Source organism: Erpetoichthys calabaricus, chromosome 1, assembly GCF_900747795.2.
Source record: "Erpetoichthys calabaricus chromosome 1, fErpCal1.3, whole genome shotgun sequence".
Lineage (NCBI taxonomy): Eukaryota > Metazoa > Chordata > Cladistia > Polypteriformes > Polypteridae > Erpetoichthys > Erpetoichthys calabaricus.
The window spans coordinates 179,780,468-179,807,244 of record NC_041394.2 but is presented as its reverse complement, the minus strand read 5'-3'; the positions used below and the strand labels follow the sequence as shown (position 1 = coordinate 179,807,244).

The following is a 26,777-nucleotide window of genomic DNA, read 5'->3' as shown; positions in this document are numbered from 1 at the left end:
TTCACAAAAGGTACACATATGGCAAAACAAGTGCGCTTTTATTCAAGAATTTAACCGAAGAAAAAGAAATCGGGTCAGGGTACAACGCTGACATTACTGCTTCTGTGGGGCAGCAGTAGGTTTCAGGGATTCTGGTGTTAATTCTTCTATTGTGTTAATGTAATCACTGTCAGTATATGTTAATGAATGATGAGTTGCAAGACGAGGAATATTCGATTATTACTGTCAGTAGCTGTGTTTGCTAGATCCGAAAATGTCCCTGTTTATAAATGCATAAAGAAAATCTGAAAACAGATATATCTCAGAGTATAAAAACATGTCATTGTTTTAAAAAATTGATTTTAGCCTAATCATCACCTTCGCACATAGGAACTCACTCACCAGTGATTTTTTCATTGGCATAATAGTGTCATTAGTTTACTCAGTGATTTTAAGAAAACATATTCCTCTAACTGAAAAGATCTTGCTTAACTAAACACTGAAACCATTTTAAAAGACAAGTTAAACATCTAGTGCTAAAAATATAATCTAACTCCTTTGCATAATTGCATCATAATGTTTATCGATTTCACCACAGGCTTTGATACCATTGATGATAACATTCTTTTACATGCTTGAGAATGTAGTTGGCCTAGGAAGCACTGTACTTAGTTGATTTACTTAATGCTTACTGTATGTATTTAATCATTTGCAGTGTGTGTAAGTCTGATATGAGCACTCCTTCATTTTTTTCCATAAGTGTGTGACGATGCGGGTTCAGCTCCGTGCTCCCATCCACTGTTAGGGAGCCCTTGAACCCAACACCGTCGGTAATGTTACCGATGAGCTAGACAGTGAGGCAACAACATTAGAGCAAGGGGATGGTAAAAATCCAACAAAACAAATGAGTGTTCAAATAAAGTGCTGTGCATTAAAAGTTCAATAAATCCAATAAGTAAATAATTCATTAAAACAAACGTGTGGAGGTTAAAATACAAAAACACAATCCTTTAAAACCGAGGTTAAAACGTTGTGTAGCGTCTCACCTGCTTCTCCCATTACGGCCCTGCAGCAGGCGAGCCACTCTCTTTGCAGCTGACCTTCTCTCGCCACTACTTCTGCTGCCAGTCGCCGTACCGATCCTTGGCTCCGGTCGGCCCCTCCTGACAGTGACTTGGGACTCCCCAACGACCAAGGCTCCCACGCTGGAGACACCACGTCCCAAGTCCCGACTCCCGCTGCCTTCTGTGGCCTTAAGCGGAGAGTCACTCGTCTCCCGGTCACTCCCATCCTTCATACTAAACTCTACGGAGTGATAACCTCTACTACTTACCTGGGTGTCGGCCAAACACCCAGGCTGCATACTCAGCTGCAGTGAGCCTGCTCACGCTCGCTCACCTGCACCTGCTTGCTTGCTCACTGCTTCCTCCTGCAACCTCCGTTTACTTTTCTTTTCTTCTTCCTCGTTCATCCCTCCTAGCTGGCTCACGCTTCTATTTATGTGGAGAGGACATAGCAGCTGCAACACATTAGCCCCAGGAACAATCACGGATGTGGGCATTCTCTCACCTGTGCACTTAGGTGAGAAATGCCCACACCACAGATTGTCCTGAGACCCTCTATAGCCACCTCGCCCCCTCACTAAGCCGCGAGCACTGCGATTATTTATTTAAACAAAAACTGACCTTTGCTGGGAGAGCTGTGGACCCATAACACCACATTCCACGCCCCATAAGACTCCAGTTGCATGGGAAGGCTCCATGCCACTGCCAACCCAGTGCAAGTGGAGCACAGGTCCACAGCTCGGCCACTCTACACTGCACTAAAACCAATAAAAGCACTAAAAACAAATAACCCCACAAAAAAAAAAAACACACCAAGCCCCTCTTCATTAAAACAGGACATTAAAAGAATAAGAACTTTAAAAGACAAATAATAACCCTCAATAAATAAATGTCCATAAAAAGCTCAGTCCTTTAAAAATGTCCTCCTCCGGCTTGGGTACGTGGGTTCCTCAAAAATGTCTGGCACCAATCCCGCTTGCTGCTCTGTCTCCTCTTCTGTCCCCACTGCTAGCTCATCCCACCGCTGCCACCAAATGTGACGGTGCGGGTTCAGCTCCGTGCTCCCATCCACTGTTAGGGAGCCCTTGAACCCAACACCGTCGGAAATGTTACAGATGAGCTAGACAGTGAGGCAACAACATTAGAGCAAGGGCATGGTAAAAGTGTGCAAAAGTGCTTTTATTTACAATCCAACAAAACAAATGAGTGTTCAAATAAAGTGCTGTGCATTCAAAGTTCAATAAATCTAATAAATAAATAATCCATTAAAACAAACATGTGGAGGTTAAAATACAAAAACACAATCCTTTAAAACCGAGGTTAAAATGTTGTGCAGGAAGCAGTCTTTCTTAAAAACCAAATGCCAAGCCAGGTGCTTCTTTTAAACTAGCGTCTCACCTGCTTCTCCCGTTAGGGCCCTGCAGCAGGCGAGACGCTCTCTCTGCAGCTGACCTTCTCTCGCCACTACTTCTGCTGCCAGTTGCCGTACTGATCCTTGGCTCCGGTTGGCCCCTCCTGACAGTGACTTGGGACTCCCCAACGACCAAAGCTCCCATGCTGGAGACACCATGTCCCAAGTCCCGACTTCCGCTGCCTTCCGCGGCCTTAAGCGGAGAGTCACTTGTCTCCTGGTCACTCCCGTCCTTCTTACTAAACTCTATGGAGTGACCACCTCTACTACTTACCCGGGTGTTGGCCAAACACCCAGGTTGCCTGCTCAACTGCCGCGAGCCTGCTCACGCTCGTTCACCCGCACCTGCTTGCTTGCTCGCTCGCTTAATCGCTCGCTCACTGCTTCCTCCTGCAACCTCCGTTTACTTTTCTTCTTCCTCGTTCATCCCTCCTAGCCGGCTCACACTTCTATTTATGCGGAGAGGACATAGCAGCTGCAGCACATTAGCCCCAGGAACAATCATGGATGTGGGCAGTCTCTAACCTGTGCACTTTGGTGAGAAACGCCCACACCACAGATCGCCCTGAGACCCTGTACAGCCACCTTGCCCCCTCGCTAAGCCGCGAGCGCGGCGATTATTTATTTAAACAAAAACTGGCCTTTGCTGGGAGAGCTGTGGACCCATAACACCTGTGAAAGACAGCCGGGTCCCATGCCCGGCAGGGACGCCCCTGCTGCATCTGTTCCGGGAGAGCGGACACTTTAATACCTCCCCCGGGATGCTTGGTGGCAGCTTCCTTGGCGAACGATGATTCCCCAACCTGGCGCATGGCTCCATGGGAGATGGAGTCCTCCACAGCCTGGTTGGGGGCTCGGATGGCCGCTAGGGGGTCTGCAGCCCGGCTGGTCGAATCTTCAGCCCACCCGGAAATGCAATTAGGACCAGGTGATCAAGCACCTGGAACGCTTCCAGGTGGGGTATAATAAGGGCCAGCCACCACCACTCAGGGAGCCAGGGTCGGAAGGAGGAGGACTACGCTTGCGAAGGAGTGGTGGTAGAGGAGAAAAGAGTGCTGTTGTTGTTGTGTGAAAAAGAGTGCTTTTGGGACTGTGTATTGCCTGTGGGTCACGGGGAAGACGTGCGCCCATGGGTGAAGAAGAAAAATAAAAAGTCCTTGTGTTTTATACGTGCCTCTGTGTCCTTCTGTGCCGGGTCAGGCACCTATATAGCGCCTTTTCTACACACCACAAAGCGCACATCATGTCCTTCAGAATTCAGTGCTAGCACAATCCTCTTATTTTGCCATTAGATGTAATTAGATAATGTAACTTGAAAAAATACACTTTCATTCATACAGATGAGACTAAGATAAGTTATTTGTCCATAAATACATAAAAGCTTTTTTTTCGTTGGTGGTAATTAGGCAACATATAAGTCAATACTGACAACTTTTAATTTGAAGATCTTCATTTTCAGTTTTCCTGAAGTCACATTGAACTGAGGTGTTTTTTTAAATAGATTTAATCTTTACTGGTCACATTTCTAAAACCTGCTTCTCTGTCTTAAAAATATAACAAATAATTAAGTGGAATTATTAATTATAAGGATTATTTAACTGACATTACCTTAAATATAAGAACAATCTTTTAAAGTTAATTATTGTGTTTATGTATTTGGATCATATAAAGAATTTAATTTCTGTATTTTTTCAGCAAAGCAAGGATATAAAGTTTAGAAATATTTAAAGAAACAAATCAGTATGAAAAGCTAACTGTAATATGAAGGAATATATGTAAAGGGGATTCAGTAATATAAGTAAGAGCAGTGAAAAGAAGCCCATTATAACTTCTGTAAAAGTCTAATAATGAAGTAGACATTCTAAGCAGAGACCAATATAGAGCAATCACCACGTTTACATATGCTTTAAAAATATGATTATTCACAGAAACCTGGTTTCTAAAATGGCTTTGAAACCCTTATTCCTGTTAGATAAGCTGGAATATTGGCCCATGAGAAACCTGATTAACACACATAGGTTTTTTTCGGAAAATAACCCAGTTATTTGGCCATGTAAACCTTTAACCCAGTTACAGTTAATGATTTTCTAGTCTATTCATTTGAGTTGACTCTGTTCACATGCACATTTGATAGCATTACACATGCTTTCTGCAGCCATGGACAGTAGTGTCCACAAAGATACATCTCCTGCAAATGCTCAAGAGACTGCATCATTCTTTTTCCTGGTTGAAGTATTCTGTCTCAGTACTTCAGAACCTTCTAAATTTATAATTTGAGCTGAATTTACAGTGCTAAACTCACCAGCACAATCTCGGGAGCAGTGTTTGGGGTAACACGTTAACAGTCATGTGTTGTGTATGCAGGGTTTAATCTCACAATGAAGCAGAAGAGTGTGATGCATGCAATCCAGTAACATAAACCTATCAATAAAGTGTTAGTTTTATTTTAATCCAGCTATTTGCTATAAACATGCTGACTGGGTGACACAGCAGCCAGTGTTGAAACTGTGAATCATTGGTGGTTCACGTCAAGGAAGTAAAACAGATATGGATGTTATTTACTTCAAAGCACAGGAAGGACTAAACATATTTATAAAACACAAGAAAATTATCAGATTCCTGGTGGCTGAAGTTGATATTTACCTGCTATTTGTGCAGTTTAATAATTTTGGAGCGTTTTGCCAAAGGACAACTCCAGAAGCATACTTGCACATGCAAATGAAGGTTTTTAAGAAATTAAATTTCTACCTTAAGAGGGTTACTCACCTTATCCTGGTTTTGTTTGTGCATGTAAACACACGGATTATGAAGTAGCGTACAACAATATTCTTATTTTGAAGTAATGAAATAGTTTACTTCTTTTGTTTAAGTTATGCAGGCTTTTTCTTTATATAATGATTGGTTTCTCAAATTTCTCAGATATATTTTATTATATTGTTTTTGGTGTCCTGTAGCCAATTCTCAGTGTGTTTTCTTTTTGATTGCATTGTATTTAATTGCTAGTTTAGCGCATTTTCATAGATTTATAAAAGGTGAAGCATTCACTCAGCAGACTACATTTCTGTACCCAAAGATGACTGTGAACACAATCTATAACAACCTACAACATACAGTAACTATCATAACATAGAAAACGTTGCTTTCCTCATAGTGGCACATCTGATGTCTCTCCAGAACCTATATAATGGTTGTTTACATTAACAATCTAGGGATGAGAGATATTAGCAAATATTTACAGTTAGGTCCATAAATATTTGGACAGAGACAACTTTTTTCTAATTTTGGTTCTGTACATTACCACAATAAATTTTAAATGAAACAACTCAGATGCAGTTGAAATGTAGATTTTCAGCTTTAATTCAGTGGGGTGAACAAAACGATTGCATAAAAATGTGAGGCAACTAAAGCATTTTTTTAACACAATCCCTTCATTTCAGGGGCTCAAAAGTAATTGGACAAATTAAATAAACCCACGCAGACACGGGGAGAACATGCAAACTCCACACAGGGAGGACCCAGGAAGTGAACCCAGGTCTTCTTACTGTGAGGCAGCAGCGGTACCACTGCGCCATCGTGCCGCCCTGTCTCATGTATTTTCATTGTCTAATTCAGGTAACTCCTTAGTTCAAATTCAATGGCATCTCTATTGAAGAATGGGAGGACTTGACTTTCTTCATCTTCTTAGCCTACATCTCTGATACAGCAACTGCCCCTTCTGCTGCTGAATGAATGCAGCACCCTCTGTAGACAGCTCTGCTACTAGTGTCTAGATCTCTGCCCCTGCTTTTGTGATTATGTTGTCTACATTCTCCGGCTTGGTGTATTTGGTCTTGAAACAGGTATCTACTAGGAATGCTGGCTCCAAAATCTTGTGTAGCTGGATCAGCATACTTCAAGTAGAGAGAGAGAGAGAGAGAAGAAAAGAAAGATTTAATATCTACTGTATATAGTAAAAATAATGAAAAAGGATGATTAATAGGAATTTTTAGCCCTGAGATTGACTAATTCGATAATATAATAATGTATTATGATAAATATAATCATAATAGTTGAGTAATTTATTTATAACTTCTAAAATTTTAAGATGAATGTTGTCTTTATTGGGATACTCACCAATTCCCTAATGTGAATATTGGCCAAAGCACTCCATGCCTTGTCCAACTGACTTTGATTGCTTATGGCATTATCAGTAGTCATGCAACTTTATTGTACTGTAATCCCAACAGCTTTGGTAGCTCTTTAAGTCTTTGCATGAAAATTTCTCTTGTGTGGTCTTCAAGAAAATAATATGTACTGTATGTAATAATCTGTTACACAGAATCCATTCATTGATAAAATGTATGGTTACACTCATACTGTATAGCTGTGTCATGCATCTTGTCTGGATATCTGTTGTTATTCTTAACTATACCACACTGTGAATCTCCTATTTAACTTTATTTTGGCAATCCTGTTACAAAATTGGAAAATTATTTTTGCTGAAATATTTAAGGCTTGGCATGACATACTGTACATGTAATTGCAGTATTGTATTTAATTAAGTCATTGTTACAAAAATATTTAATAAACAAAAATGTGGTAACTGACTGTTTGATGAAGTCCTCAAACACACCAGAATATTATGCCACACATACATTTTATGACTTGTTTAATATCCTAGAACAGATGAATTAACCATGTTTCCTTTTGAAATATTTAGGTGGCTTTCTCATCAAACAAACACAGGAAACAGCTCCAAACTGTTGAACATCTTTTTTTTCATTCAGTCTGCTTGTTTACTTAATATGCTAATATCTCAGAGCAGATCATCTTTCTGTCTTCACAAAGATGCTGAATAGTTTAATTAGCATTTTTATTCCATATGTAATGGAAAAGAGAAAGGCTCATTTTTAAGCTACTGTGTTTGCAGGAGTTGGATGGGTTGTTTGCTTTTTAAGACAACAAAGAATGCTAATTCCCTGTTGAATTTGAGTTTTTATTCTGAAAAGCACTGTCAAACAAATGATATTAAAGCACAGTGCTGCTTCTCATTATTTATTAAATAATGTATCCTGCAAAACAGAAAAAAGCTTCAGTGTATTTTCCTTACCAATTTATGAAATGTACACCTTTTTAACATTCATGTTTCTGTAATATGCACTCTATACAAAAACAGCATATTCCTTAGAATAAAATAATAAAGTAAAATATTTGTAAATATCTCATCTGTTAGGATATTATCAGATGCTCCTGCGTTGGCCTTGAATACCTCTAAAGTAATTTTCAGGGTTACAGGGCACTTGACTCCAAACTAAACTTAAAGTCTATAACAGTATTGCTAATGCTACCATTATGCATACCATTTATTGTAAGTCATACAGCTTAGCAAAACTGTAAAAAAATATTTTGTAAGACAAAAAAATATTTTGTAAGACTGTGGTACACTCTGAAACATTTCTGCCATGTGTCAGCTTCTCTTGCTTGACTTTTACAAGCAGTAAATATTTAAGGTTAAATTAATATACTTTATTCTCATACAAGAAATTGACTTAATAACTATTGCGAGCCTATATTAATTTTAGTGTTTTAAAAATCAGTGTGTTTCAAGTTTAAATTAAAATGTTTTGACATATCTTATTCAAAATACCAAAAAAATGATAACTTTATAAAATTTCATTGAGAAATGATATTAGTTAATGTGGAAGAAATAGTAAGCCACAATTTTAATCAATAGATATTTATTTATCCTTATACGGCTTAATTTCCCTAGCAGAATGAACACCAAATCATATTTTCAAGTTTTATAGAAGAATATTACCACTTAGTTACGAGTCTAGTAGAAAACCAGGATAACTAATGGTATTGTTTTAACATGTAAAGTAGGGAAGTAAGGAAATAATTCTTCCTGTTTTTCATAGTTCCTTCTGACAAAAGTTAACACAAAGTGATACATAAAGACTTTATATTTAATTTCCATAGAAAATGTGTAAATATTGCTTGGTATTATCCTTTTCTAAGTGTGAAATAGATCCCAAATTTATTATTACTCTTCTTCCCTTCAGTTTTTAGTCCTTCCATGGTTGATTTTAAGGTTAGAGACAGCAAACAACATAACTTGTCTTCCAAAAACTTGAATTAAATGCAACAGCCATATTCTTGAAGCTAAAGAGCTTAGAAAGTAATAGAGTAATGTGTATAATATAAAAATAATGTGCATAAAGAGAGAAACTATCATTTACAAAATCATGTATGAAACATGACTAATTTTGATTATATACAAAGCTCGGGCACATGATCATATTATACACTACTGAATGAGAACATACAAGCATCCATCCATTATCCAACCCGCTATATCCTAACTACAGGGTCACGGGGGTCTGCCGGAGCCAATCACAGCCAACACAGGGCTCAAGGCAGGAGACAAATCCTGGGCAGGGTACCAGCCCACCGCAGGGCACACACACGCACACACACACACCCAGCACACATTAGGAACAATTTAGAATTGCCAATACACCTAACCTGCATGTCTTTGGACTGTAGGAGGAAACTGGAGGGAACCCACGCAGATGCGGGGAGAACATACAAACTCCACGCAGGGAGGACCTGGGAAGCGAACCCAGGTCTCCTAACTGCGAGGCAGCAGCACTACCCACTGTGCCACCATGACGCCCAACATACAACCAATAAAGGTATATTTAATCACATTATACTGTTTGGAATATGTAAGTGCAGAATTAAGTTAAAGCATCCACAGAATTTACCACAGAGGCCCAGGAGATTTCTTCATGAGCCCAGCTGAACTCCTGTAAATTGGAGTGTAAAGGGGAGAAAGGGAAGCAGCCATAAGAATCACTTTTTTGATAGTGTTAGTAGTGTGTTGTTAGGTACTGTAGAATTAAAAAGAGATTTGGAAACAAACTACTGCTTTTATTTTCATATAATTGTTAAAATGTAATAAAACAAGTACCAAAAACAGCAAAGAAAAAGTAGTGCCTGTAAGTAGTAAACAGAATAGATGCATAACAGCAATGTGTACAGCAATGAGGTATTATAAATCTATGAATAGCTTTTCATTACATGGTGTAACGGTATAATGTATTACGTTTTGATCTCCTGATTTAGGCTAGCAAAGAAAAAGTAAAAACAGTTAAAAGTAAAATGTATTTAATCAGCCTTGGCATCAGCTAATGTCTGAGAGATATAGTCCCTAGTATGACACATATAGTATTTAAAAATTTCCAGGCTTCTCCACAAATAGATTGACACTCTTGAGATGAATATATTTTGCCACGATACTGGTAGTATGATCAAGTGTATAAAAAAATGATGTAAGAAAGACAGCAGTTACCAAGTATCAAGATGTGAAGGATAAAACACTTGGTAGTCAAAGATTTGCAAAAAAGGTGCATTTTGGATAAATATAAAAACAGTGAAGTGTAATGAATATTTATGAAGGAATACAAAATTTTATTTCAGAATACTATCGTGCACAATGTGAACTCTGTCTAAAAACTGCTTTGTAACACCATTTATATTATAAAAACTGCATTCATCATACTCTGTCTTACTATTAAAATTAATTGCTATTTGACCATATGTCCTTTCTAAACTCATATCTTATACATTTAATTTGAAGTATGGTACTGCAGTATTTTAATTAAATAACTAACTATACATATTATGTCCTCTAGTGTTGTTAGAGATACAGTAATACCATACTGCAGTCCACAGCTTATATTTAATTAGTTCTGATAATTTCATTAGACAAATAAACAAAACAGGGATAATTGTATTTCTCAGTCTACGTCTTTCTAGTGTTTTGCCTAGAAGAATGTTTTGATTTGGAACAGGACCATTGTAAAAGAGGATGTAAGGCCTACAAAGACTTCACAAGCAAGACCAGACCTACTCTGCCTGTCTAGAATTGGCTGCACCAGTTTAAATGCTAACATTCTACATTTTTTGAGTCAGTCACCACTTCCTTCTTACTGGGTAACCTAACAAGACACTTAACTAGCCTGTGGTGAAAATGTGTTATTATTACACATCTACCTAATACCTTTATTCAGAATTACTCGAAAGATCATGATATTTTAAAATTGCTTAAGACTTTGTTTGTTTACAACTGGACCACAAACAGGCCACTCACTTAACTCAGCTTCATGTAGTGAGGCAGAGATGGAAGTTCTGTAATAATAGCTATCTTTATTAAATTTTGAGGACACACATCTAATTAATGAGTTCAAGAAAGGTTAGACACAGTTCTGTTTTTTCTTTTTCTAGCATGTTTAAATTTTAAAAAATGCTAACTCCTAAACCATTTTGAAGCTTATCAACAGTGGACTCGCCATCATAGGTCAGGGGCAACAAGTAAACATATTTTATTTGACTGTAATATAATTCTGAGAGTGCATTGTTGGAGAGGTTATTGTTGCTGTCTCATATTTCAAGTGATCTCAGTTTGATTACCTGCTCAGTAATAGTTACATGACTTCCCTGAGCCTGTGTAGTTTTCATTAGGTACTCTACTTTACTGCCATATCATAAAGTGACCATGAGTCACAGTGGACACAGTGAATGTATGAGTACATAAGTGTGGGTGTGCAGGTAAGTTTGGACTTCAATAAATTGATATATTTTCATTCCTAATTATCATCTGAATATAGTTTACTTTTGTCTGGACTTCATCTCAGGATTACAGAGGATTTTAAAAGAGTCTTGCAAGTAGTCTAAAGACTGATAAATAAGTAATCATCTATTTACTCTTCTGTTTTTCCAAAATTCCAATTTTACAATGGATGGTATTCACAAAATATTTCATGAGGAAGAAGAGGTTGATATACAGCCAAAAAAAAACTTTGGGTCCCCTCTTTTCAACAGAGCTAATGGAAGAGATGGAAATCTTGCTAACTATACAACATTCACTTTTGTATTTAGATTTTAAAATACAAAAATAAACCTAAACATTATTTTAAGTAAATCCAGCATAATATTTAATACATCACAACAGAAAGTGTTTCATCCTTTACCCATTGCATGCTTTCACATTTCTCAAAGTACATATTTCTTTTAAATACCTCTTCTAAAGGTCTCAGATTTTTTAGTTGCAATCTAATTGATTGGCATAGCAGAGTTTTGGCTTGCTCTTGGAATGTCTTTGTCACAGTGGTCAACAGGTTAGGCAAGAGTTCTCAGGAGTGTGTCTAAGTGTTAATTGTCATTTGGGAAGTTTATATACTTGTACATGTTTAAAGCGAGTGGCAGTATATTACGTGTAATATCAGTGCACTATGATGGAAACTGTTTGCATGATAGGTAACAGTCAAGTTAACATCACAAGAGAAACAAGACTGATAATATGTATGATGCTTACAAAGACAGGTAGACAATTTATCAGTTTTTTCACAGAGTTAGTGAGACATTAGTTTTTTCAGAACAATTTGTTTACCTTATTTGTGTGCATCAGTTATTTGATGTTTACTTTAGCAAGCCAAAAATGAAGAAATTCTTTCTAAAAAAGGTAAATTAGGACCAACTTTTAAGTGTAGAGTCAGTTGAAGAATAGTAGAGCAAATTCTGAAAACTTTTTAGTTGCAGTGCAGGGGAAGTTTCTGAAATATTTAAGGAATAAAAAATTAATTTAAACTGTTTTGAATTATAAACGTTTTTGAATTGGTTCTCTGCCAAACCACTATAAAATGTATTATATTAATGTCACTGATCCTAATAATTTGAACAACTGTAGACCCTGAATTATATCCTGGTTATTACAGATTAATAAAAATAGACAGCTTTTATCTCTGTTTTAAAAAACAGTTGCTGAGTATGTCTATGAAAGCCTGTCTATGTAATTGCAGGGCTCACACAAAACTCAAAAAAGGCTTCACCATGTATAACTTGGCTTTAACTCCTGACAAGCCTGAAAAAAAGAGGTAGGCCTCACTATCACAAAGTAAGCCTGGCTCTTAGACTCAAAATGACTCTTGCAGTCTGTACACTTAAAGAGGTCCAAGCTTATAAACAGCAAAGGGCCCAAATAACAAAAGAGTCCTTGCTATGATAAGAAATTTTATTTAAAAATATAAAAAATGAAAAAAAATGTAAGTCTGTACAGGCAGTCCCTGGGTTATGTACGCGATAGGGACTGTAGGTTTGTACTTAAGTTGAATTTGTATGTAAGTCAGAACAGGTACATTATTTTAATAAATGCTACTGTTGACCGACTGTAACTAAGTGCTCTGCCAATGAATGATGACCTTTTTATTATTTCTTCTTTATTTTCAATGGTGATGGTTTTTCTCTTCTTTACTGTATCACCAGCACTTGCGTCAGATTTGTGTTTCAGAGACATTGTTGAAGGGTGAAGACAAAAGGTTAAGATGAGCTCTTCTTCACAGCGCTATACAGTACACGTTATCACAGCAGGAAGGCACCCGTCAACACGTCTAATGTACTGACAAGACACAACTTCCTGCTATGTGCGTAACAGTACAAGCAGGCTTGCTATTGAGAATGAATGGGGGCGGCGAGGGACAGTTCATCACCAGCCCACCTCACAGTCACCTCCACTAAAGTATGCTGCTTGCAGTGTCTGCTCACCGAGAACGAATACGGGGTGGCCAAAGGCGTGTAGTGAATCGCCCAACCCCAATTCAACAGGCAGCCATCCGAGGCACACTACAATGCTACCCCCACCGCTCCGTTCAGCCACAACCAGGTCACCGCTTGCAGCATTACTAGCCGTGTGTGCTGGGCGGGCAGTGAAACGCCCCCCTCTGCTCCTTCCAGCCTGCATCCAGTCAGGAGCAATAGCTGCGGCGGCATAGTGGACGGGCAGCGAACCATCGTCCTGCACACGAACGATAGCTGTGGCCCCGGTGACTATGGACCACGGGTCACCGCTTGCTGCCAGAAGCCACCCGAGGAACACTACACTGCGCGAGCAGCGAAATCGCCCCCCTCCAGCCACCGCTTGAGGCATTCCCAGGCTAAAGATGACGGAGCGGCAGTTATTGAGGCGCATGCGTCGCAGTTGCGTCCTCGTTCGTAAGTTGTAGGTCGGGTGTCCATAACCTGGGGACTACCTGTATTCCAGTTAATCAAATTTAGAACCAAGAGCAGAAGTGCATGACTCAAAAATTAAGGAGACCTACAATATCCAAAAATCTAAATCCAGAATCCAAGCTTAAGAGTTAAACTCTTCTGCCTCCTAATTGTAAAGATAGATATTTTTGAACATAGTCAAAAAGCCAGGACAAGCTAAATACCAAAAACATCAATAAACTATGACATCTATCCCCTAAAACAAAGTTAAGAAAAACATTATTCAGAAGTCTTTTCAAATCCTATCTGCAATGTAAGACAAACTTGAAATGTATGGTTCTAAACATTATACCTTTGACCTGGTGATGTCATGCATTGCACACTTCCAGTTGACCTTGCCTAACAATGGCATAGCAACCATCAATAAAAGTTCCTTGAAATGGAGGCTGCAAAGGGAATATGAAAAGGCATCACTGGAAAATACTAAAAATTTTCAACATTATGAAAATTAATCTAAATAATGAAACAAATGCTAGAAATAGATTTCTTGGGCTTCAAAAACCTATTTTACTCATAGAACAATTGAAGGAGGGCAGCACGGTGGCACAGTGGTAGCACTGCTGCCTCGCAGTTAGGAGACCCGGGTTCACTTCCCGGGTCCTCCCTGCGTGGAGTTTGCATGTTCTCCCCGTGTCTGTGTGGGTTTCCTCCGGGTGCTCCGGTTTCCTCCAGCAGTCCAAAGACATGCAGGTTAGGTGTATTGCCGATCCTAAATTGTCCCTAGTGTGTGCTTGGTGTGTGTGTGTGTGTGTGCCCTGCAATGGGCTGGTGCCCTGCCTGGGGTTTGTTTCCTGCCTTGCACCCTGTGTTGGCTGGGATTGGCTTTAACAGACCCCCATGACCCTGTAGTTAGGATATAGCGGGTTGGATAATGGATGGATGGACAATTGAAGGAAACACAAGGAAAACATTTTAAAAATTAAGTAAAGAAGCTGATCATAACACAATTGATTTGAGCAAGAGAAAATGTATAAGCACAGGATTGAGGAAGCTTAGTGTTATATGGAGCTGATTATAGCTGCTCTGCTGCAGCATTATGGGGGCTTTTAGGCTTAATATAAGAAGACAAAGAAAAATTAATAAACAACAAATACTTGTTAAAGTTCAATACATAAGAACAGAAAACATAAATATTCAATAACATAAAACACAAAATTATTTATTAAAATTAAACAGAAAGTAAAGGAAAGCCAGGGATATCACCCCCTATTCAGTCTGTTACAATATTTGTAAGGGTATCCCAGTTAATTTTTGGATAATTTATATTTCTATTAATGTAATTTTTCCCTCTAAAATTACATTGTTAGCATTTTAAAACAATGCATATTAAAACTATTGTCTGCATTTTTGTGGAACTCATAATATCAGACCTCTATCCCTAATACCTTCTAGTTAAATTCAAATTTCCTCACTTACATGCAGCTCATCATACGTGCAATTTCTAATTTATAAAAAAATGTTTACCTTTCTATGTTATTATAATTATCCACAGCAATATCTTGTTTGTATTCACACACTATGCAACCTATGGTCCCAAGATTGAAAATCCACCGCTTTTTGGACTTCAAGTGCACTATATAAGAGAAAAATAAATGCTTACCTTAACATGCTTCTTTAAATTAAACGGTAAATTCTTGAAAGCAGAGTTTTTTTTAGGTTCCGGTAGCCACCAAAGACAATGCATAATATATGAATCACCTCTGCTTTTAACAGATTTGTACATGGTGTTCAAATTCGACCACAGGGAACATGCACATTTGGTTTCCATGTCTTAGTAGTGAACAAGAAGCATGGAAACAACCTACCAAATTAGCAGTGGAAGGCACACTACAGCTCTATTACTTTCGAATGATATTCAGCATTCTATTGGCTATGTCTAAGCATTGTTGAAGTATAACCAGAGTTGACAACCACACCTGATAGGTTTCTTTTTTGAATTTATGATAGTTTGGTTCATGTAATGAATAATAAGGGCTTGCTGGAAAATGTAACCAATTGAGAAGTACTGTATGCAATTTGATATAAAATTGTAGTGGGATAAAAGTAAAGTACAAATAAAACATCTATTTAAGTAAACTAACAAAGTAGTACTTCATTATTTCACACCTTTCGTCACTTGATTGACAGACTGTCACTGCATTGGTAATGTTTAAGATTCTGGAATATAACAACTTGCAATTTTACTTGGTATATAGGAAAAAGAGGGTTTAGTTTGTAAGGAAACTACAAAAATGGTTCTTTTGGATTTCAAGTTTTGATTTGCATATTGCACTATGATAACTGGCTTTCTATTTAACCTCAGCCCATTCTTGACTACTCTTTTGCTTGACCCTTTTGGATATGAATTTCACCATTTCCTTTATTCTTTTGTTTTTTAAGGTCCTTGGAAATGACCATATCTTGTGCTCACAACACTCATACACCTCCCCAATACACTGATATCCCTCCAGTTCATCAGAAACCTATCACAGCAGAACAGGATAAATCTGTACCTGAAGGAGAAGAGTGTTCTGTAAACTTATGCATCTTTAACCTATACCAACATTTGAGCTATGTATCAGATTTTTAAATTTCATTCACCTTGCCTGGACTGGCTCATGACACAGGCAGAACTTCAGAGTAGACCACATTGTCAGTTCTGTTCCTTACTTACGCACCCAGCTCCCTAAATTTGGATGTCAGAACTAGCAGGTTGCCCATACCAATGTCATTTATTCCAATCTGGGCTATCCACCCACTCAAGAAAGTCTCCTACCTGTGCACACGGTAGACAAAACACTGCATGAAACTCTTTCTCTGGAGCAAATCTGAGTCTCAGTATAATGTAATACTAAATATAAATGGACAGCGAAGCTCAATTTCTGTAGAAGATGGATAGCATACAGTAAAAGTATTTTTTTTCCATTGAAATGCAAATTAGAGAAACACTACTGTACTGGAAGTTTCCTTTTCAGAGAACATAAATGTACAATTTAAGTTAAGTAATAAGCACAGTAAGTTGGTTATTATTTACAGGGCAAAATCCACAGCACATTATTTTTGATAGCTACAGTATGTATAGCTGAGTAAACTCCATTATCAAAATGGCAAAACAGACCCAGTGTGCCAAACTGTACAAGCATCCCTGAATTTATTTGCATCACCTTCAGTAGTTATTAGTAGGAAAAATTAGTTTACTTGTTTCTGTCATATGCTTTTATTTTTGTTCAATCATCCTGCTCATCATATACAATATTTTATCAGCACCCAGATAAGAGAGTACTGTGTGCTGCATCATCAGCACTATTCCCTCTGACTGTGACACCTGGACTCTATCTGTATAATTGCTAATGGATTATACAATTACCTTTAAATGTGAATATTGAAATCTTAAATAAGATTTTTTTGAAAAATAATATTTCCTATTGATAATGTATGAGCAGCCATTAAGTTTTTTTCTAGAGATTTTTCACCGTTGTCTTTTCTACGTTTGATTAATCATATGTGTTTTTGTCTCTTTTACACAGAAACAAGACTGTATTGCACCAGTTCTGCTGTCCAGCAGCTGACACTGATCAAAAAGCAGATTCTTCAAGTTGTTCTACAAGGTAGGATTATGTTTTAAAGCAATTTGACTGATTTTATTTAGTATGACTCTCTGATCCCTTAAAAAAACTTAATAATAGAGTCTCCTCTGTGCCTACAGTGTGACTTTTTTATGACTACACATACAAATGCCATGCAGCATGCCAACCTAACAAGGATGGCACAGTTCAGAAAATCACATTAAAGCACAGTGAATTGAGGCAAGACTTTCAAATTTGAACACCCCAATTGATTATCCCTGCAGTCACTCAACTCCAGAGTAGGTACTTTAGTAGTGCTTTTTTCCTGGATTTTAATTCAGAGGTACTATCCAAGTCAGCAGGCACATAAAAATTTTAAATGGATAAAAGTAAGTGATTCTCCTTTTTTTGTTGAAGGCACTTGACTTAAAAGCATGTGTAAAACATTCTGATTTTCATTTTACACCTGTTTTATTCATTCAAATCAAGACAATGGCATATTCATTCTCATACTTTAAAATCACAACCACACCATTTTAAGCATCATCAACCATACACTAACAGATATTTTTAATAAACGCTTTCTAGTGCTATTCTAGTGAGCTTTTCTAGAAGAAAGACTTGAGGATGATACTTTAAAAATTATGTACTTTTCACACGTGATTTGGTTGAAGATTATAGTTACTGGCAGTCTCTTATTTCTTATCCTCTTTTATATGTAATTAAATCTTACACACAGTAAATCAAACAAACAGATAAATGTATGCACGTCTTTAACTACATAAGACATTAGAAATAGTCACAGAAAATAAAAACTGTCGATCTATGCATGCACAATATATCAGCCATCTCTGAACAGAAAAGTAGCCTAAAGGAAGTCAAACTATACAGAGGTTAGGATTTAATATGCAAAAATGGTTTTAAGGGCCTGTCATCTCTCTCCCTTCCTCCATATCTCAGGCAGGGCCTTCTGATGTTTTGGCATAGATATCTCTGTCTCTCCATATAACTTACAGTCTCTAACTACCACCATATTTTGAATGACATTAAAGACCTTTTCTCCTCTCTTTCCCTACTCTTCATGTTTTAATGTATTGCCCCACATTAATTTTATAAGTTTCTTTCTCCTTCTATCTCTCCCTTCAAAGTTGGTATGGACTAATACCTATTTTTATGGAATTCCAGAAGGTCCTCTTTAAAATATTGCACTTTGCACTGTGACAAGTTGGACAGGGGTTCTCTCTTCCTTACCTTGAATTTGCATTTGGCCTATACAAAGGGTATAGAAAGCTTTGATTCAGCACTTGATCAACTCTCCTTTCAATTCCCTTTTTGGCTACATGTGGAGTACAACGCTGTTTCCTCTTACACTTTTTTTTGTCCCTTCTCTGACTGGCAGATTAAAATGTTTGATGCCAGAACAGAAAATATATTGAGATTGCTTTCAAGATGACATCACCATGACTCTTTTTAACAGCCCAGCATTAAATATAGGATTAACACCAATTGTTTTTCTTATTTGATCCAGAAAGGGTATTTGCCTATTTAGAGACATCTTCAATGACTCAGGACTCAAGTTGTTCCTATTCTTGATGTTCAGGTTTGCCATTCCTGTTTCCTACACCTTCTCCTCTTAGTTCCAGCTGAAGTCTGTTATTAGCACATGTGGACTTTTTCCATCGTCCACTTTATACTTTTTTCAGTTTCCATTTCCCCTAAATCCAAACCTGCACCCTTTCTCTACTCGTTTCTGTGTAAACCCCTGTCACTTTCCACTATCTGGTCACATGATTCCCCTTCCCACACTTCAGTCTGATGGAATTCTTTATTCACTAATTTTCATCCAAAAACACAAATCACCAGTGCACTAAGTTCAAAATTCTACATAGATTATGTCCAACCATCTGCAAGCACCATTTAATCAGTTTGGCTCCAGACCCACCTTGTTATCCCTGTTCCTTAAATGCCAATAAGCACTTTCTTTTACGTGTTCAGGCAGTTTCCCTGAGCTGTTTCTTTCTTGGCTAGTGTCTCTCTTCAGTTCTTTCTATGGATGCTCCCCTCAGGTTCTTCTTCTTTATATTTCTCCATTCTCTCCCTTATGTACTGCACAAGGGGGTAATCGCTCTGACTGCCATTGTTGGCCCCATGTTAGAAATTACCTGTTTCTATCATTTTGACTCAACAGAAGTCATCTTTCTTTAACTTAGCACTCATAGAACTTTCTGCATCACTCTTCTTAGGTCGTCTTTATTTGCTTACTGCTGTCCCTTTCTGTTTTTGTTTCCATTATTCAACATTTGATATTTCTCAAAGCTACAAGGGTCATTGGTGGGTTTTTTTTGGAGATTTTAATTTTCCCTATTGTTAACAACATTAAAAAAAGATTTTCATGTTTTTGGCTCTATATATTAAATATGTCTCTCTATTATAAAAAAAATCTTGCAATGATACAAGACTTTTTTCCTGCGACGAGACATGATCTTTTGAAGAGAGATCTTTTGAAGAGAGACAGACAGACACTTTCACTTTCCACAAGACGGACAAGTCACATCATAATGAGATAATGAAAGAAGGAAAATTTGAAGGTCTCAAAAAATGACAGTAAAGATTGCATTAGCGCAAAAAAACTGAAAATATTACTCGGTGAAATAATGGAACAGCGAAAAGAGATTGAATATTCAGGTGCTGTACAGGCTTTTAGATGTTCCAAGCACTGCACGAAAGGCAGATCACGCAGCATGGCAGCAGCAGCAAGCCAGCAGCTGATCGAGCAAAGAGGAGGTAAAAAACAATTGTTATTTGTTTCCCAATGTATACCCGTTTAAGAGGGGTTTCGGAGGAGCAACCACATCTCCTTGGTATGCGTTCAGCCCCTCTCTTCACAACGGCGCATAGTGTTGGGGGAGGGGTATGCGAGCGAAGTTCAGATCACATGGCATGGCAGCAGCAGCAAGCCAGCAGCTTATTGAGCAAAGAGGAGGTAAAAAAAACTGTATTTGTTCCCCCTTGCATCATCTGTCACAAGCGGCTGGGGGACAGACCCAGCTGGGATGCCTGGAAGGACCGGGAGGTGGCGTATTCATCCTCCGGGCCACGAGAGGGCAAGGAGGCTCAAGCCCATTGGGGCCCGTGGCCACCGAGTCTCAGAGAGCCCGGGAAACATTTACTTCTGCCACACCCGGGAACATAGAGGATGATCCTTCCAGTGACGCCCGGAGTGCTTCCGGGTGCTCTCCTGACACTTCCGCCACACCAGGAAGTGTCGTCAAATGGAGCACCTGGAGCCCATCCAAGTCACTATAAAAGGGGCCATCTCCCTATAATCAGGGAGCTAGAGTCATGAGTGGGAGCAGGACGAGGCTCCCGTGGAGAGAGGAAAGGTGGCCCACGGACAGTGAGAGAGAAGCCCGGAGTAGGGATGGTTGGTGCTGGGAGCACAGTGTGCTGTGCGGGACTGTGTTTATTGGCGATAAATAAAACGTTTGCTTTTTGGAAGATGTGGTCTTAGTCTGGTGGTGTCAGGGCATGTCTCACACACTGTTTAAGAGGGGTTTTGGAGGAGTGGCTGCGTCTCCTTGGGGTGTGTTCAGCCCCCCACTTCACAACGGCGCATAGTGCTGGTTTGGGAGGGGTAGGCGAGCGAAGTGCAGATGACGTGGCATGGCAGCATCAGCAAGCCAGCAGCTGATGGAGCAAAGAGGAGTTAAAAAAAATGTATTGGTTTCACATTGTATCACTGTTTAAGAGGGGTTTTGGAGGAGCGGCCATGTCTCCTTGTGGTGCGTTCAGCCCTCATCTTCACAATGGCGCGTAGTGCAGGTGGGGGGGGGGAGGGGGTAACGGGTTGGCAAGCGAAGCGAGCAGTGGGCAAAGCCCCCTAGTTTATTAATAAAAAATTATTTAAACAAAATGGGCATAAGGGGGCAATGTCCTAAAAGTGTAGAAGATAAAATAAGCAACATAACAAACTCTAATACCTTTTTTGTAATTCCTTATCTAGGTTAATCATTCTGTCCATCACTTCCCAACTGCATCAAGTTTTTCCAAGTCTGTTTTCTTTCATCTCTCATGTCTCCTTCTTCACTATCACTGGCCTGCCTTTTTCTCACAAACTGAACTCTTGTCAAAAAAATTGACAATTTCCAAAAAAATCTTTTAAGACTCAACCTGGAATCATGTCTACTTCTAGGAACAGGAATGACCTCTGGAACACCAGGAACCTTTATCCTGGTATCCCTAGCAGCCCTAGATGTGCCCACAGTACTATGCGTTGCATCTCAGTTAAAATTTCTTTTAGCCCCCAGGTTACCAGCACACTATAATGGGTAATTTGATCTTCTTGACTCTTCACTAGGGGACTTCTAGTGCCGTCCTGTTGTCCCTATCAACAATCTAGTATTATTTTGCTCCACAGTTACGCCTACCACCTCACCTTCCCTGCTGGCATAATTCTACTTTACAGTGAATCAGCCAATTTATTAAACACTTAATCAACTATTTAACAATTAACAACACAATTATTATGGAGCATTGCACCTCCACATGGTAAAAGTGCAATTACACTGAAATAGCCCATACAAATGCCAGTGTATACTCATCCTAGCTCCTGTCCAAAACAAAGTAAAACTGTCTGTAGCCATAGTCCTGATATGTCAAATGTAGAGGTTAAAAAGATTATTTGGGTTCAATATAAAGGAGATTAATGTTCAGACATATTATTTATTATAACATAAAGAACATGAACTGAAATATATTTGCAGGGGTTTGCAAACTGACAAATCTTATCATCTAACAAATGTGCTGCCCACAGCAGTTCACCAGCATAATAAATCTATTTTTATTATTTTTTTTTTTTTTTCTAATTTGCATGTATCATATTTTCAGAGGTTTTTAATGTTATGGCAACAAAAGCAAGATGAAGAAGCCCCATTTGTCCTGTTTCTGCAGTTTCAAAAAGTGAAGTAGAGATATTATTTAAAATCAAAGCTCACCCAAATCCTTTTAAATCACATTATTTGAAAAAGCAAACACTATTACATTTAAGGGAAAGAAAATCCGCAAGGAAACTCTTACTTTCCTCAACGTATTTGCAGCCAGTCAAAGTAGATAGAAGCATGCTTGGAACTTAATCTCCAAAGTAAATACAGTTCTCTATCACAATGTAGTTTTGGCCAGTTATTTCAAATGAGACCAACGGTAATTCAGTAATATATTAAAAAAACACCCACATCCAAAAGGTCAAAATGTTCCAGAAATACCTAATAATCATTTTTTGCAGCCCATCCATAGACACCTTAATCTAAATTGCTTGTGTGCCGTATTTTTTTGAAATCTGAAGCCTTGTTCATAATAGTCAATGTAAAGGTACATGTTTTTGCGAAGAAATTATTTAGACCATAAAACCTTACATAGGTAGTTAAAATTATGTTTTTGCCTTAGTGCAGTCGTCGGATAAGTTATAGACCTCAGTAATTTGCTGCATTTACCCTTAGCATTTGTGCTTACTTAGAAATGTGTTTATTTACTTTCACATTCCCTTGTGGTATGAAACTATCTATCTATCCATTATCCAACCCGCTATATCTTAACTACAGGGCCATGGGGGTCTGCTGGAGCCAATCCCAGCCAACACGGGGCACAAGACAGGAAACAAACCCCAGGCACCAGCCCACCGCAGGACACGCACACACCCACACATCAAGCACACACTAGGGATAATTTAGAATCGCCAATGCACCTAACCTGCATGTCTTTGGACTGTGGGAGGAAACCGGTGCACCCGGAAGAAACCCATGCAGACACGGGGAGAACATGCAAACTCCACACAGGGAGGGCCCGGGAAGCAAACCCGGGTCTTCTAACAGCAGCCACCTGGCACCCTTATGCAAACTATCATTAGGAAAAAATAAAGTTCAATGCCAACTGAACATTCTTTCTTTAATATAAGGAAGTGATGAAAGGTTTTAACAGTTTTACCAGTTAGTGACCATTCTGCCATATTGGTATCAATTTATATTAAGGGATGTACATTTTTCATTAAATGTTCATGCTTTGTGTTAGTAATAAGCTAAGAACTAGATACGGTATTTAAAACACTTCATACTCTTAATTCTTGATCATTTAGCTGATACATTATTTATTATGAGTTGATGCCAATTGGTAATTCATGAATATTTGACAAATTATGTGAAGTTACAAAGCTGTTAATTTGGTAAAGTACTGCTTTGAGAATTGTGTGATTTTATGGTTGCCTCACTCTGTTTAGATGCATAGTTTGATTTCCTGGTGCCTCTTATGAAAGTTCCAAAGCTCTCCCTGTTCCCACATAATGTATATTTCTTCTGACTGCTCTGGTTTCTTTTCTTGTGTAAAGGATAGACTGTTACCCTAAGTACTGACTCTAAGCTATCCTACAGAGAGCATGTGTGTGTTCACAATGATGGGTTGATCTATCATTAAAACATAACTCTGGCTTTTTGTCCATTATGATGGTAATAGGCACTAGCTCTTTGTGATCTTAACTGGGAAAATAGGCTAAATAAATGGATAGAATGACTTATACCTTCAGCTACTCGAGACATGATTTTTGACCCAGTCACTGTTTGAAGTCTGAACATTCTTCATCTTTCTGTGACTGAAAACTTTAGGGGGAATTTGGTAAACTATGAATTAGTGTGGTGTGTCCATGTCTATGCCCAGAACTAGTTCCCGGATAATAGCTGATTTTTGACTTGTCCCTGATGCTGCTGGATAGGCTTCTGCTCCCTTTACCCTTTAATGGAAAAAGCAGGTTCAGGAAGTTGATGGATGTATGAATGGATGGATGGATTAACCAATGATTAAGTGCAATTCTTCTATTTATAGAGAATGTTTACAGTATATCTTTTTTGTCGTTGTGTTTTATTTCATTGTTTATGCTAGAAGTGACAGACATCTTTATTTTAAAAGACATACTGCAACCTCCCAAGTGATCCCATGGAGCTAAACATGGTCTCTTCTAATTTTTTAATTAGCAGATTGCAATTGCCCTTGATTTGGGTTTTTAGTCTTAATATGGCCGTTTTTATTAACAATTGTTGAAATCTGACGTTTTGAAAGCATGTTAAGTAGTAAATCAGTTTTATTATTTATAGATATTATTTTCTTTCTGCATTTCAATTTTTTTAGCAAAAAGGAAAACTTAAATACATTGCAGCACATTACCATTCACAATTACAGTGTTACAGTATCAAAAAGTAAAAAAAAAAGTCATAGTGGCAGTAATACATGTCATTCTTCACCTACAAGAATCTCAGGGTGCACTTGGTATCAAATGTAAAAAGACAGAAAGAAAGTTTTCAGTGTTACAGTAGACTTTTTTTTCAAATGTATATATTGAAGATTTAATGAAAAATCCAGATATAAATGAATATGACACCTGTGAAAAAATACTTTTGGAGAGTTGAATTTCATACACATCTCATGCATAAGAACATAAAAGATTCTACAACCATCTGTGCCATAGTAGGATCTGAAACTTAAGGCAATAGTGTCTGTCTGCTGGACAGAACTTAAGTGAGTAAAAACAATATTACAACTTTGAAATTGTAAGATGATCACACATAAAATTAAGAGTAATGAATTGTGATTCAGAATTGATTTTCAGCCTTTGCTTATATCCACATTTGTACTCACAAACCCCTGCTGGTTAGGTGAATTACCTGTTTTTCTGTTCTGCAAAAAACTGAAATTGTTATTTGAGACTGGACCTCATGAAAATGTGTAATGTGTCATAACTAATCCTTAGTGTCAAAAGTTTCCTGTATTTTGATGAACTCTGTCTTTGTGCAATAAACATTACAAGATTTTTAGCACCTAATTTTGTTTGAACAACATCCATTTTATTGTTACTTTGACAATAGGAACCAATCTTTTGAGACAGTTTAATGACAATTTAGCTCTAATTTGTACATGTCCTGGCATTGTCTGTATGCAATTTTTAGGTCCTGCCTGTGCCTACACAGGTTTTCCTTCGAAATTCCCAAACTCTTGTGTAAGTGAATGTATGCGTGTGTGAGTGGACCCTAAGCTTGTGATATGTCTAGATATGTTTCCAACCTTGCTGCTACTGCTGCTGGGTTAAGCTCAAATATGTTGAATTGGAGTAAATGGATTTGAGAGTGTATAGTTATTTAGTGATTCATTATCCACCCACCCATTCATCCATATTCCAAACCCCCTTATACAGAGTATGGTAACAGGGAAACTGGAAGCTGCCCCAGCAAGCATCAGACACAAGGCAGGAACAATCCCTGGATGGGATTGCAGGGTGAACACACATATAAAAATGCACTAGGGCCAATTTAGCTTTGCTAATCCTCCTAATCTGCATTTCTTTAGACTGTGGTAGGAAACCAGAGCAACCAGAGGAAACCCACACAGACATGGAGAAAACATGCTAACACCACACAGGGAACACCTGGGATGTGAATCCTGGTTTCTTTACTACGAGACAGCATCACTACCATTGTTTCAGTATATAGCTTTACATTGTCATTTTTATATTTGTATATATGTGTAAGAAAAAAACTGCAAATTATCAGGACAATGTTATCTTCAATTTTAATCAAGCTATGCTGTTTAAAAATGAACAATGTCTATGCCCATTCCAGCAGATATGTTTCCTTTTTGAATATAGTATAGAATGAAATCAAAGTACTGTATGTAGTAAATTCCCATGTAGTGTATACATTGTATACACGAGAAGAAGACAGAATTACCATACAAATAGAAATCAAGCCAAGAATTAAATCAAAGAATGTGGAAATATAATGCAGCTATACTAATCATGATGCCCCCTGCTCTAATCAATTTTAAAATTAGCTTTGCATTAAGGACAAGACTTGCACCAAGATTGCAAGATTTTCTGAAACTCATCTACCTTTTTGCTTTCTAGACCAACAAAGTACCTCATTAACTACAGTGTAACTTAGATGTATGATTTTATTTGTGTATTTATTTTCTCTAGGAAATCTGATGTTATTTCACATATTTCTGTTAACCATCTTGCAAAGCTGATGCTTAGAAATTGTTGTACCAGTCAAAAAGTAAGAGAATGATCATACATTCAATTATACTGTTTGTATACTGTATAGTATATACATAAAATTTCAACGCTGCCTCATTCAGTTCAGGGATGTAAGGGGCCAGATCCTAACTAGACCGCACTGGGTGTTAGGAAAAACATTAAGGGTAAATAAAGCATCAATTTATCACAGGGAGCACTCATGCAGGTCAGGTCAGGTCAGGTTGGGGAGCATGCACTGGTACAGTGCGTTGCTGCACCCACCACATGACGAAACAGCTCGGGATCCTGGTTGGCAACCCCCCAGGCTGACACGTGGTCCAGTCCCACCCTCTGAAAATGACCATCTATCTGCCGCAGCCAGCTGTTACATGGGCATCCCCTTGGGTTGGTCCAGCCACTCGGATCCTCAACAATGAGGTTCCCTCAGGGAATTGTGCCACGTGGCTGTAGTGCCGTAACTAACACTTACTTCATAATGTAGGTGATGTGCCTCATTTAGAACTCCATGAGCAACCGCTCATTCGATACAAAGTCAAACCAACAGTACCCAAGGATTCTCTGAAGAGACACAGTTCCAAAGGACTCCAATCTTTGTCTCGGGTCACTGGATAGCGTCCATA

At 38.3% G+C, this 26,777-nt stretch overlaps 1 protein-coding gene across 13 annotated transcripts in view; it reads left to right on the top strand.

Moving 5' to 3' along the window:
• LOC114654314 (IQ motif and SEC7 domain-containing protein 3-like) overlaps positions 1-26,777 on the top strand; it is a 782,842-nt gene that overhangs the window by 172,408 nt on the left and 583,657 nt on the right. For all 13 annotated transcript variants that reach the window (XM_051930709.1, XM_051930707.1, XM_051930705.1 and 10 more), the window contains exon 2: positions 17,049-17,129. In XM_051930709.1, the coding sequence (XP_051786669.1) occupies positions 17,049-17,129 (81 nt within the window). The remainder of the gene's footprint in view (positions 1-17,048; positions 17,130-26,777) is intronic.